Below are 13,656 nucleotides of genomic sequence, written 5' to 3'. Positions count from 1 at the left end.
CCTTTGGGTAAACAGTCTTTCCACTTGTGATTTCAAATTGCCATGTAAAGAATAAAACACGCACAAAAAAACTGAGAACAGGTGTGCTTCCTTTCACACCACATCACTTTGGCACAGGTGTGTGTAGCTGCCTTGGCAGAGTACCTGAAATCGTATACAGCCTCATCTCACTCCTGCAAAGAAAAAGAAAAAAAAATCATGCAGGCACAACTACCACCAGCCAAGCAGTGTAAAATTCCCTTTGCGCCTCACCGGGTTGTTGTGCAGCGACGGCGTTAATGATAGCGCACATGCCGCTGATTTCCTCAGCTCTGGATTTAGGCTCTCAGCAGTCAGCCTCCTGAGTTTCAGCAAAAAAACAATTTCAGCTCACCAGCTGCTCCCCGAATTCCCGGAGAGAGAAGAAAGCTGTTTCCAGAATGTAAATTTGTATGTGACAACCTTTGGTTTCTCTGATGTTCCTTTCCTGTCACAAAGGACGGCTAAGAACACACCACATCACAAAGCTCAGATCATGAGTTCACTGTATTCAAATGGCCTCCACATTTACTAGATTTCAATCCAGTCGAGCACTTATGGGACGTGATGGAAGGGAAGATTCACATTATGGGTGTTCAGCCAACACATTTACAGCAGCTTTGTGATGCTATCACGTCAATATAGGCTAAAATGTCTGAGGACCATTTTCAGCACCTTTCTGATTCTCTGCCATGAAGAATTCATTTAATTCTGAAGACAAAAGGTGTCTTTAGCAGGGTGTACCTGATAAGTGGCTGGTAGGTGTGGTTACCTAGAGTCCTAATAATCAGATTTGGAGTTTGTATATTTTTTAGATTAACTGTAAACAATGGTCATATTTCTAAGAGTGTACAGCATCTATTTCAGCATTTATTACTTTAATATAAACATGTCCGGTCTGACTTCAATGCTTTGGTTAAAGTGCACTTAGATGAGATCAAAGTATTAGCAGATTTTCCTCTGAAAGAAATTATCGATCAAGAGAAACCTTTAAAAACATTCAGTGGAAGTGGGCGAGGAAAAATGTAAAATGTGGCAGAGAGGGTTCTGATAGAAATGACATGGCAACCCATTTAACATTTAGCTGTGAAGATTTGTTTAGAATGTATAATGAAATGTGATTTTTGTGTGCAATATATTGTATTTTTATAGGGCTGTCAGAAAGTTTGGGCTCTCAGATAATCAACAACCAGCACCTCTGAAATGATGCCATGTACAACCCTTACAGGTGCGTAGGAGCCTGCCCTCTTAAAAAGCAGGCAAGCGGACCTTGAATTTGACAAAGAAATGAAACAACAGAAACTGTGTTTTCAAGAAACAAGCTGCCATCGGGCTTGTCATAACACAACTGGAAAAACAGACAGGCTTCAAAGTGCATGTTCATATAGTTGATTTGCATACCTTCCACGTTCTCTCAAACATATATACACAAACAGTTCAGGGTCATATCGTTAATCATGCCTGTCATGTATACCCAACGTGATAATTATGTGATAACATAAAAACGTACTGTAGACTCACAAACTGTTCAAGGTGTCAAACACAGATTGGTATCTCAGTGCTCTCTGCTGTCTGGAAGGCAGTAGGTAGTTTATAGTGACCCTATCTTATATGTTTCACTAGGAACTACCAATAGAAACATTTTCAACAGAACTATGTAAACACGCACACATGCATTAGGGTAAATGAAGCTGAACCTGCTCTGTGTTGTTGGGGGCCCCGGAAAGTCCGAGCAGGCACAAAGGAACAGGAGTGCCAGAGTAGACAGTTTAACTGGCCTGAGGCAAGGCTCATAACTCATGTTAACTCCAGCTGCTCTCTGCATCGTCACATGGCGGAGGCGCTGGCAGGAAAAGAGTTAGTGCCACTAACATATTCGGTTTACAGGTGTCAGGGGCGTCAGTTTACTTAAAACCTGCTCCAGTAGGTTTTAAGTAAGCTCCATTCTGTAACTGATTGACAAGCTCTCGACTGGAGCTGTGATTTATAGCTCAGATATTAACTAGTTGTTATATTCTGTCACCAAACCTGTACTGCAACACTGACAAAGTACAAAAAAGCCTGATGTTCTTAAATTCTCTTCAAATCCATCTTTGCATAATAATTTATCTACCTTACAAACTTAAACGCTTTGTTTTATGCAATTGTTTTATGTTGTTGAAATAGAATAAAATTTATTTCAACTGTTTGCTTTAGCTTGCCGCACAGCAAGTTAAAGCAGCAAGGCCCAGGTGTCTGAGTGCTCTAATGGAAGTGCACATCTATTTGTACAGATATGCAGTCAGTGCCGCGGTCTCCTTATACTCCTTATACTAAAGGAAATGCTGCGTGTAATATAATTATCCAAGAACGTGATGTATTTCCAGTAAATTAGGGTTCTGGAGTTTCGGAGACAGTGGATACCTCGCTCTCGCTCATTTACATCACATGTTCAGACACAGAAGTAAGTGTATTTTTTTCTGCTCTTCGCTCAGGTGTTTCCATGCATGCAGGTGCAATGGTTCTCTACTCTGAACTCCCCGTGAACTCGCGGGCAATCTTTGCGAATTTTCTATGAATTCTTTCTGTCTTCTCGCGTGTGGCGACTTACACGTCACCCAGCGTGCGTTAATTGGAACTCCTCCAAAATCTATCGCTTTTATTTCAGTTTAGCCTTCGCGTTACTTCCTCGTTCCGCCGGAGCGCCGGCGGATGGGTATGAGAGGTTCAAGTGAAAAGCAGCCAACAGCATTTTTCTCTATCAACTCTCGTGTCACCTTTTTTAATCTGTCTAGGGTTTTTCTGCGCTGTCTTCTTTTTTTCTGTGTAAAAGCCAAGGCATTCAACACTTCAAGAAGGATTTGCTGTTGTGCGTAAAATTGTCAAAGTTTTTTTTATTGATTTCAAAAACGTGTTTAATTTCATAACCTTAATGGGCTGAAGTTATTTTAAAAAGAAGTAAGAGGAATGAATTATTGTATTATTCGCCTTTATTTGATTGCACTTTGACTGAATCCATAAAAAGCAACTCGTAACTAGAAATAACGAGCTATTCACAGATAGTTGCGTTTGAAGCTAATTATATTTGTCATACCTGCCCTGCCTCGCCTCACTTATCCTCCCTGTTTTTTTTTTTTTCTTCTTCTTCCCTGGTGTGGCATGGTAACGTCCAATTGTAAACATACATATACTATATTACTTCAGTCGCTTCAATGGATTCGAGTTGGAAACCCCGCCTGTGGGCCGTCCCTTTCCCAGGCGTTATATTATAACAAGACAAGCGTGTCTCCGGAGACAGATCTGTGTTCTGCTGCCCCAGACTGAGGCTCAGGGTGCCTCCAGCGCTCCACACGAGCCTTTACAACACACAACAAACACTCAGGCACATTTTTGCTGTCAGGACTCGTACACCTGCTGCGCTTCTGAGCTGAGACAAGAGTCCAACCTAGGAGACCATTCACACGGCAAGGTTACCGAGAGGAGACGGTTATCCTTTTTTGGGGAAATGAAACTTGAAGTTTTCTCCGCGCATCACTACGCGCAGAAGCCGCTGGAGTTGTGCATTGACGCAGAGGCGGGAGTCCCTTCTCCCCTGTCCGGAGACGAGCTGGGTTCGGACGGAGACTGCGTAGCCAACAGCCCGGCACCTGTCACACAGAGCAGCGATGGCGGCAAAGGGAAGCCCTACACCCGCAGACCTAAGCCCCCTTACTCCTACATCGCCCTGATCGCCATGGCCATCCGAGAGTCCAGCAGCGGCCGCCTCACTCTGGCAGAGATCAATGACTACCTGATGAAGAAGTTCCCGTTTTTCCGTGGCAGCTATACCGGCTGGAGGAACTCCGTGCGCCATAACCTGTCGCTCAACGACTGCTTCCTCAAAGTCCTGCGGGACCCGTCCAGGCCCTGGGGCAAGGACAACTACTGGATGCTCAACCCACACAGCGAGTACACCTTCGCTGACGGGGTGTTCCGCCGCAGGAGGAAGCGCATCTCCAAAAGGCCCCTCAAGGAGCAGGAAAGCCCGGACATCCTCAGCGAGGACACCCGCCTCCCGGCCCCGGAAGAGAGAGTGGGGGCCAAGTTCTCCAGCCCGTTCGCCATCGACAGCATCCTCGGCACACCTTTCAAAAGAAGGGAGGAGAGGTCGTGCGTGGAGCAGCCCGGCCCCCGGCTGTACTGGTCCCCAGTGGCCCACGTACTGCCCTATAATCTGAACTATCCGGCACAGCACACTTACATGTCAGAGGCGGCGTACAGCGGCACAGAGCCCGGCAGAGATGCACCCACATACCTCCAGCACACAGCATCGGGCACCGCTGCACCTGAGGCCACATTCAAGATGCCCAGCAAAGCGCGAGGCTTTCATATAGAATCCTTGCTGTCGTGAGACATCCAGAGAGCTGTCAGGACTTGTGTGTTCTCATCCACAGTGTGCACTTTGGTGGGCACTCTCAGCTTTCAGTGCTTCAACTGTTTTACTGTGTGAGAGTCGGTGTGTCTCATCATGACTACTGTAGCTTCAGTCAAAGAAAAATAAAACAAACATGCCGAGTTGTTAATCTAGATATAACTGTGTGCTGACTAAGCAAATCATTAGAGTCATTGTAGGACATTCCACTGTGTGTGTGTGTGTGTGTGTGTGTGTGTGTGTGTGTGTGTGTGTGTGTGTGTGTGTGTGTGTGTGTGTATGTGTGTGTGTGTGTGAGAGAGAGAGAGAGAGAGAGAGAGAGAGAGAGAGTATTCATATTCGTATCTATGGTTCATTGGTCATTTCTACTGTAGGACGGCAGCAAAGTGCCACGTCAAAACTGTTAAAAGTATCACTTTATTTATATTTCCATGTTTTGTATGACCTGCTGTATAAATATTGTATAATATTATTGACTGGGCTGCGTTAGGAATCACGTGGCTGCACTAAGAAACGCATGGAAAAATGTGCCGTTTTCCTGAGATTGATTGTTTGATTGATTGATTGATTGGTGCATGCCTGTTATTTTTTATGAATAAACAAAACACGTGAAACAATGGGACCCTGGTGTTCACTGAGTTATTCACTGCTGACATGAAAGGGGGGAAGGCAGCTGTTAGATCAGAAGCAGGTGCATGAATATGCGGTGGAGGGAGAGGGAGGGCCTCACACCTGCTGTAGGTATTTGTTGTGGTTTCTCTTGTTAGAGCCAAAAAGGAAAATAAGTTGGTCTTATTTTCGTTTGAAAATGAAACCATAATTACAAAAATTACCAAAGTCAAAAGATATATAATTATATAAAATATTTACAATCAAAGGTTATGTTGAGTCTGGTGCCTTCAGGCTCTTTGGACGATGTCGCGTTTAGTGCGACACGTTTATCCAAACTTGTAAATATTAGCGAGTATTTACTTAGTAAAATGGCAAAATAGAAGTCAGCCATCGTTAATAAATGTTACATATGAAATGCTTTTGTGATGATGGTGCTTATTCGTATTATTTTCCATTTACTTTATTTATTGTACTCAGTCCAAATGGAAGAAAATACCTCCGCAGCGGTGAGGAGTTTGTCATGTAACAACATAACGTCTCACATTACATTGCAAACAAATGTGCCAGATCTGCCTCACAGACAGACTTCAACCCTAATCAAGAAGGGTTTTATTTTCCACCCACAAGAAAGTATCAAAATAAAAGACCTTTTTAAAAAGCCTACTTTTCTGTACTTATTTTATTTGTAATAGCCATCTTAAGTTTCCCATAAACGAGCAACACGGCTCAATGAAACAACGTTTAAAATAATCTACTGGTATTATTTACACTGCATAAAAGTTCAGCAAACAAACAAATCCATAAATAACTAAACCGAACAACAGAAGGAGAATTATGCTTTTTATTTATTTATTTATTTATTTTTCTTCAATTAATTGTTTTGTTCCATCTACAAAAGGCCATTTATGATTTATGTTCTGTGACCACATTGAGATTTACACGCATATCAGGATCTTTAAAAACACGCGGGCTGTTTGTTGTCCGTGTCCCCATGCAGGAGCCTATACTTGCTCTCCTCGGTCCTGAAACGGACCCAGAGACTCGGGGCCGCGGGTTTCCTAACGAGGTGTTGATCACAAAAAAAAAAAAAAATCACGCGTGAGCTCAGACAAAATAATTGATCAGTCCGTCGACGCTTTTAGCCCAAACTCAGTAAAAGTGTCTCAAATTAAGCTGTAATAATAATTTTTGTTTTCTTGATTAGCACTAGTTGTTCAGAAATAAAAATCCAACTGATTTATTTTTTTCTCTCACTCTGTCATTCTGGGTTTATCTGTTTGTTGTACCATCAAATACAAAACAGAAAGTTTCGGTTTTCGGTTTACACACTCTGCTGTGTTTAACTGTAGCTGTAAGTAAAGATACACAGTTCTGACACAAAGCCTGGTGACACATTTCACAATATAAGAGTTCCTAGTGTCAGTGATTTATTGAAGACTGTAGTGCACTAAACTTTCTTTAGATAGCAAAACTGCAACATTTCATTGTGGGGTAGAAAAAACAACATAGTGGATCAATTCTATTTTAGAGATGTTCAGGGCAACCAAATTATAAAGTGATAAGAGTTTTGGAATTTCTTAAATGTAAGTTACTTTGACTGTACTCAAGAAAAAAACCTGAATATCTCACGTAGCTATTTTTGTTACGTGCATCTTGAGGAATAAACGAACTAACAAACAAATAAATACAACATAAATAAAATAAAATATTTTATATAGTTAAGTGTATAGTCTAAGTTAGCCGTGCAGTAGCTCATATGCTCGTGGCCCCTGTACTGAGCTGGCAGTACGGGGGCAGGTGTGTGTTTACAGGGCTCACTCAGCAGCTGAGACAGGTGACAGGTGAGATTCGTTCCTGTTTCTATGGACAATGCTGCAACCTGCAGGTGAAACACCGGAACAGCACACCTGTCGCTCTCAGAGCCTGTCACGTGGCCCCAGTCATCTCAGCACCCTTACATTTTTAATAACTTCGACACCAAGGCGCATACCTTAGGCTGAAAACGCTCTCTGCTTTTTCACTTCAGCCTTCGTCTCTTCTCTGCACCCATCACGCATTCTGTGGGGGGAAGGGGGGGGGGGGGGGGGTGCCGCGGTGTTATGAAACAAAACTATAAGGCAGGCACAATGTTAGGAAGTCCAAACAGTCTGTCACTCGGGCAAACTGAACCGCGCCTGACCTCCTAGAGTCCCGGAGAGCCAGCTCCAAAGCTCCCGGCACCGCCACAGGAAACGCAGGCGGAGAGGCAGGAGAAAAGCCGAGCAGCCAAAAGAATATTAGATTACCTTTAAAAGAGAGAGAGAGAGACCTGAAATCTGTATTTGTTATTGTTTCACTTGATGAATATTGTTTACTTCAGGCCTGTTGCACAAACAAGGAGCATACAAAACAACCAAGACAGAGCTAACTGTTACACACGTGAACACTGCCTTTGCGTGACATTCGGAAAAAAGCTTTCTTTTTAAAGTTGTTCGGTTATGTTAGTTAACAAATAAAATCAGTAATGAAAGTACAAAATGTTTGTCCAAAATAATAAATTTTTCTAAATTGTGTTGAGAAGCAGGATAATTGATTTTATCCTTTAATAAAGAAAGAAAGAAAACAAAAAGAAAAAAGGAGGCCTGTAAGTTACCTGAGGTCAGAGCAGGCCCGTTTCTTAACCCTGTCTGATATTTTCTGTGGGATAATCATATATCTTCGTCCAAACATGCAAACAAACACACGGCCTTATTATGTCCGCAGTGACTTCATATCAGCCTCCAGTCGTGGCCGTGCTACAAAAACAGAAACACATCTCGTTTGTGCGCTGGCAGCTGATAGCTTTATATTCCAGAAGACCAAATTAGAAGCTCTATAAGATCAACGCGTAAAAAAGCAACCGGATCGCTGTCTTCAAAGCGCTCCCAGAACAAAGATTCCCTCTCCAAGCAAAAGCATCCTGATCTCGGCAGGGGTCATAAGTTTTGATGTCGCAGGAAATTTCTGGGGCCGTTTAGGTCCTCGAAACTGCAGTGGAAAACGATTTTATCCGCACATCCTTTGTTCTGCAAAGTGCAAAGGTTAGTGTGTCTGGTTATTGTTTGCTTATATCCTCCAGGCTATATCTAAACTTTAAAGGGCCCTTAGGCACACACGTGCACAGACACACTTGAGCGGGAAATTAAAAAGAGGCGAAAACATGGATATTTATAAGTTTGATTGCGTGGGGCTTTATTTTTCTCCCTTTGTGCGAGGTTCTGTGGAAATGAGGGGAGTAGTTGAAGTCGGCTGAAATTTACACTGAAATATTACAAATACGTGACTGAAAAAAATTAGAAAGGGGGAGATTTACAATCATACAATTCAACCTAAAAGCTCCAGAAGTAAAACCTTTTTCTTTTTTTTTGTTCTTCAAAGCCCAATATTCTCCGCTCTGTCGCAGCACGGATGTTGATATTACCTTTATGGGATATATAACTCCATCATGTTGGACAAATCTGTGTGTGATGTCTCCATAGGGGAGGAAACTGTCGACGCCCGCTCGCCTAATTTCGCTTTTCTCTGTCTAATGAACGTGGGGCCCATGGGACCGACTCTGGCCCGGGGCGGTAAGCTGACACTGGCGCGCTGTGTGTGGTATCCAGGGCCGGGCTTGATGGAAAAAGCCTGCTTCCACTCATGTCAAAGTCATTTACTCAGAGCAACCCCCCGCTTACACACACGCACGGTAAAGACCACCACCTCTCCATCTCTCACACTCCTCTCCCCAGCCCGGCACCGCGACAGTTTGTTTTTGTTATCCTCTGGACCAGTTTGGGAGGAAATTATGAGCGAAATAATACAAATAACGCAATGTGGCCTTTTTTTCTGTCGGTGTTTCACACTGATGTGCTTGGGTATTATCTGCCGGGGGACATCATGTAAGGGCCCGTGTGAATGTTTTGGGCATCGCGGTTTCAGATGCAAGCTGGACATTTTGCACATATTGCGGTGGTTTATTCTTGTCAGAGGAAATTTATGCTCTGTGGCACATTGGGACGAAATCACTGCTTCATATATGGAGGAGCAGAGGCGGGGGGATAGCTCGTTTTTAAACTTGTGCGGCTGGCGTGTGGCGTTGTTGATTGGAGTGTCTGGGGGAGGTTTGATAGATGGCTTAATTGCGTGTAGTCCGAACTTGGAGAGAGGTGGTGGGAGGGGAAGAAACAAGACGAAGGAGAGGAGAGAATGAGAGGCTTTAAGGCTGCTGCACGGTAAATGGACTTGGCATGGGGGCGGGTGAGGGGGGTGGTGTGTGTGTGTGTGGGGGGGGGGGACTATTCGACACTGATTTCAGGGAGAATTGCAGGGGCAGAGTGCGGATGAGGAGAAAGGGTCGGGGGAAGAGGCGGGGGGCTCGAGCAGAGGGAAGAAAGATTTATGCAATGATAGGTGGTCGGACTTTGTTTGGCTGGACTGTTGCGCGCAATAAGTCCAAGGGTTTTCGTGTTTCCTGCACTTGAGGGATTATTATAGGCGGTCGATGGCCACCCGGCGCGTCACACAGCGCCACTTAGCGCTGCTGTGACACCCCGTGGAGTCCTTATGTCTAGCTACAACTCTGGACACTTAGTCTCCAGTGGATAACCGCCTCCCCCCACTCTCTCTTCCTCTTCCTCTCTGTCAGTGCGTACCAGCCGTGCGTTCTGCATGCGTCAAAGGAGCACCGTGCGTAACAGGAGAGTCGTGCGTAACTGGAGACAGATTTCACTCCATTTTGCGCTGGGATTCTGAGGACCACTGGCGGTGTAACGCTCACTTGCAAGGACACTGACCGCTGGGAGCCAGCACATTTCTCCCCCGAAACACCTCCAGGTCGTCTTTTCTCCCTCCCCTCTCTTCTCTCTACGCCAGTTGTACGTCAGAGCTGACATGACGACCGAGACCCCTCAGCAGCAGCTGGAACCTCCGCCTCCTCTGAGATCCAGCCCGGCGTCCGGCGTCCTGCATCCCGCTATGCTGAGCCCACAAGCCGCCACAGAAAGTTCTTCTAATGGCGTCAAGGGAAAGAAGACGAGCTCCGGTTTAAGGCGACCGGAAAAGCCGCCGTACTCCTACATCGCTCTCATCGTTATGGCAATACAGAGCTCGCCCACCAAGCGGCTGACACTCAGTGAAATCTATCAGTTTCTCCAGGCTCGCTTCCCATTCTTCAGGGGTTCGTACCAGGGCTGGAAGAACTCTGTCCGGCATAATCTATCGCTTAACGAGTGCTTCATCAAGCTGCCAAAAGGGCTGGGCAGGCCGGGGAAAGGCCACTACTGGACGATCGATCCAGGCAGTGAGTTCATGTTCGAGGAAGGCTCATTTCGGCGCAGACCCAGAGGCTTCAGAAGAAAATGTCAAGCTCTGAAGCCCATGTATCGGATGATGAATGGCATAGGCTTCGGCACCTCAATTCTTCCACAGAGTTTTGATTTCCAGGGTCCATCGGCCACCCTCGCTTGTCACAGTAACAGCTACAACTTGGACATGATGAGCAATTCAATGGCCGGGGGGTACGACGGGCTGAGCGGCGGGCACCACGTACCTCACATGTCCCCGAGTCCCGGCTCCACATACATGGCGAGTTGTCCTGTTCCTCCTAACGGGGAATATGGGCAGGATAGCAGCAGCAGTCCTGTACCGTCCTCTCCAGCCATGGCCAGCGCGCTGGACGGCCATTCCCCGTACGCCAGTACATCCGCACACTGGGCGTCCTCCGGCGGCTCCCCCTACATCAAACAACAGCCTCTAGCCTCCAGCAGCCCAGCATCCTCTGGTTTACACTCCGGCATGTCGCCTTACTCCCTGGAGCAGAGTTATCTTCACCAGAACGGCAGGGACAGCCACTCCACTGATATTTCAGGTACCACAGAATAACTCGAGGCTTACAGAGGGGTAGATGAATCCGGATTAAAATCTCTGGGATCCCCCCCCCCCCTCCCCCCAAAAAACAATAATAATAATAACAATTTTCACTGCATCTAAGTTTTATCTGCATGATATAAGCACATTTAAAACGCAACACTCTAAATGAGTGGGTCTTTCTTCTGCAGAGGCCCGTGTGATAACTGTAACGTGTAATTATGAAATTGTAGACTACACAGAATATATATATATATACATATATATATATAAAAAAAGATGATTGTCCTGTATTTAAAGATGAAAAAGATTCTTAGAGGGAAATTCATATCTGTGCAAAGCGATTAAAAACACACGCAGAGAGAATTTACCATTATTCTTTTTAATCTGTTTGCAGACTTTTTTTTCCCGCATCATTTGCCTCAAAATGTAACCCGAACACACTAGTTGCAAAATAAGAACAAATGTTTTCATTAATTTTGTTAAACAGCAAAGATGCATCGATTATTGGCTGAATCACAAAGCCAGACAGCGCTTTGTGGTATTTTAGTAAATATAGTGACATTTCTTGCTGTGTATGTAACTTCATTAACAATCAGAAAATGCGTCATTTCATCCACAGTTTGTATAATTTCCATAAAGTCACATGTTTATAACATGTCACGGGATATTTCGGCGAATTATTAGATTAAGAAAAACAACTATTTTGCGCTCTCAAGTCACCTCCCAGTTCAACCTCATTTACTTTAGCAGAACACAGCCAGGCTTTACGAAAATCTGGGGATCTAACCGAGGCGAGTAAAACCCATGCTGGAGCCCGAAAGGGGTCCCAGAGGTTAACCAAACAAAGACTGTGCAGGTCGGACCACACTGGCGGTGGATTTCAACCACGGCGTATCCACAAGAGACGGAAGGCCTTGTTAAACTTTACGCAGCGTTCTAATTGAGCCTGCTCGGAGGATAGACGTGCTGGACTGTACACAGCAGACTCGCTAACAGTACTGTCAGTCAAAGAGGCGTGCGTGCGTGTGTGTGTGTGTGTGTGTGTGTGTGTGTGTGTGTGTGTGTGTGTGTGTGTGTGTGTGTGTGTGTGCTGTCTATGAAAACGGGCGCAGGGCAGCGAGCTGTGGCCCGGAGGATAAAGCCTGCTGTCTTCCCCCCTGAAAAACACGATCACATCTGGAGTCCTTATGACCTTGACGGAGCCGCAGTCTCCACTTTTAGTTTTCTGTTTCTGGAAACAGAGCCTCGCTCACAGACACAGACGATGGCCACTGAATCTGCCTGAAATAACGCAGCATTTTCAAAAAATAATGATAAAATGTAACTGGGTAGAAAACTGAAAGCATCCATATAAGAAAGCTAAAGAAGCCAAAGAAACTGAAAAGAACGGATGTGTGGCTGCGCTGTGAGCCAACAGGGAGGCTTGCAAAAAGAAAAATATTATGATTAAAGAATTCGGGTTTTTTTTTACTTGTGTTAAGAAATATTAGATTTTTATGGCAACTGAAAATTTAAGCGTAAACACTTTATTTTTATAAATACAATAGAAGGACCGTTTACGCCATCAACAATTGTGCTGATTTTAAAGCCACACAAAAGTATCAACAGCACTGTTTAAAAGAGGAATGGCTCATGTTCTGCATTCAAAAGTTCTAATTTAAAAATGTAGAATCAAAGTAAATACTGATTTTAGATATATGACAAGAGCGTATGTTTTATTTCGATGAGATTAAATAAGACAGCAAGTTCAGCTGTTGTGTTTTTTTCTTTCTTTTAGAATATTTTAATGCCACCGTTAATTTCCTGACAGTGATCAGAAATGTGTTCCTTTATTTCAAAACCTTTCCTCTCTGCCTCTCCACAGTGGGGATTCCGCGCTATCAGAGCCATTCCTCGGTCTGCGACAGGAAAGATTTTGTGTTGAACTTTAACGGCATCTCCTCCTTCCACCCCTCGGCCGGCGGATCCTACTATCACCACCACCACCACCACCACCCCCAGAGCGTCTGTCAGGACATCAAACCCTGCGTGATGTGAGCTCTCCTGTCACTGCGGACTTCAAAACAAGAGAGGCATCACAGCCACATCTGAACAAACACGCAGATCTTTTTTTTTTTTTGGTCTATTTGTCTTTTTTGTAATTTTTGAAGGATTCGTGCTAGCATGGATGGTGGAGTCCGCACTCACATGTTTGCCTCCTATGCAGCCAAATATCTTTATTATTGTTAATTCTGCTGGACTTGAACTATGCATTGAAGAAAACATGAATGAAGAAACTCCAGAGGCCTTTAGAAGTACCACTTCGCCTATATGAACCCTGACAAGCTTTCTTCTTCAAGAGAAGTTTCAGAAACACGACTTTCGATGCGTTTGCTCTTGTAACACGTGCAAACCAATTATACTCCATGTAACTGTATCTTATTACACACACAACGCTTTAGGCTTTCATGAACTGCAACGAATCTTGCACTTATTGTATAATCCTTTTACCATTTTTTCTTTTTGTTTTGTCCTGTAAAATGTTTCAATAAAGCTGATATATATTTTAGGCTAAATTCCGTCAGTCTTTCCCTGCGCGTGTATCCATCACATTTTCGATTCACTTGAGTTCAAACGAGCTGATCTTGAGCTTGCATGGAGCAAAGACACATAGTCTAATTAAACAGAGCTGTATTTTAGGCCCTTTTAGAAAGGTCTTGGATTATTTGGTCAGCCTGACATGTGCTTGGCCAAATTTCTGATTCTTTACTTTTGCTTTTTATTTACTA

General features: G+C 44.3%; 2 protein-coding genes across 2 annotated transcripts; both read left to right on the top strand.

The window, feature by feature from the left end:
- Positions 1 to 3,122: 3,122 nt before the first annotated feature.
- On the top strand, positions 3,123 to 5,030 carry foxq1b (forkhead box Q1b). The gene has a single exon (XM_085252608.1). It carries the CDS (start codon positions 3,503 to 3,505, stop codon positions 4,385 to 4,387), a length of 885 nt encoding a protein of 294 aa, XP_085108734.1. The 5' UTR covers positions 3,123 to 3,502; the 3' UTR covers positions 4,388 to 5,030.
- Positions 5,031 to 9,507: 4,477 nt separating this feature from the next.
- foxf2b (forkhead box F2b) lies at positions 9,508 to 13,433 on the top strand. The gene is made up of 2 exons (XM_085251604.1): positions 9,508 to 10,886; positions 12,753 to 13,433. The coding sequence occupies exons 1-2, from the start codon at positions 9,911 to 9,913 to the stop codon at positions 12,923 to 12,925; spliced, it is 1,149 nt and encodes a 382-aa protein (XP_085107730.1). The 5' UTR covers positions 9,508 to 9,910; the 3' UTR covers positions 12,926 to 13,433.
- The last annotated feature ends 223 nt before the right edge of the window (positions 13,434 to 13,656 follow it).

Source organism: Mchenga conophoros, linkage group LG17 (assembly GCF_057382185.1).
Source record: "Mchenga conophoros isolate Kocher_MC1m ecotype Shallow Benthic linkage group LG17, M_conophoros_male_GT1.1, whole genome shotgun sequence".
NCBI classification, from domain to species: domain Eukaryota; kingdom Metazoa; phylum Chordata; class Actinopteri; order Cichliformes; family Cichlidae; genus Mchenga; species Mchenga conophoros.
Note: the sequence above shows the minus strand (reverse complement) of the source record. Positions and strands in the feature narration are given on the sequence as shown.

Bases quoted from the DNA above. Each gene is read 5' to 3' on its own strand.
- foxf2b (XM_085251604.1), top strand. From the start codon at position 9,911: ATGACGACCGAGACCCCTCAGCAGCAGCTGGAACCTCCGCCTCCTCTG. The intron at 10,887-12,752 runs GTACCACAGAAT...GCCTCTCCACAG, and splicing joins CCACTCCACTGATATTTCAG to TGGGGATTCCGCGCTATCAG.
- foxq1b (XM_085252608.1), top strand. From the start codon at position 3,503: ATGAAACTTGAAGTTTTCTCCGCGCATCACTACGCGCAGAAGCCGCTG.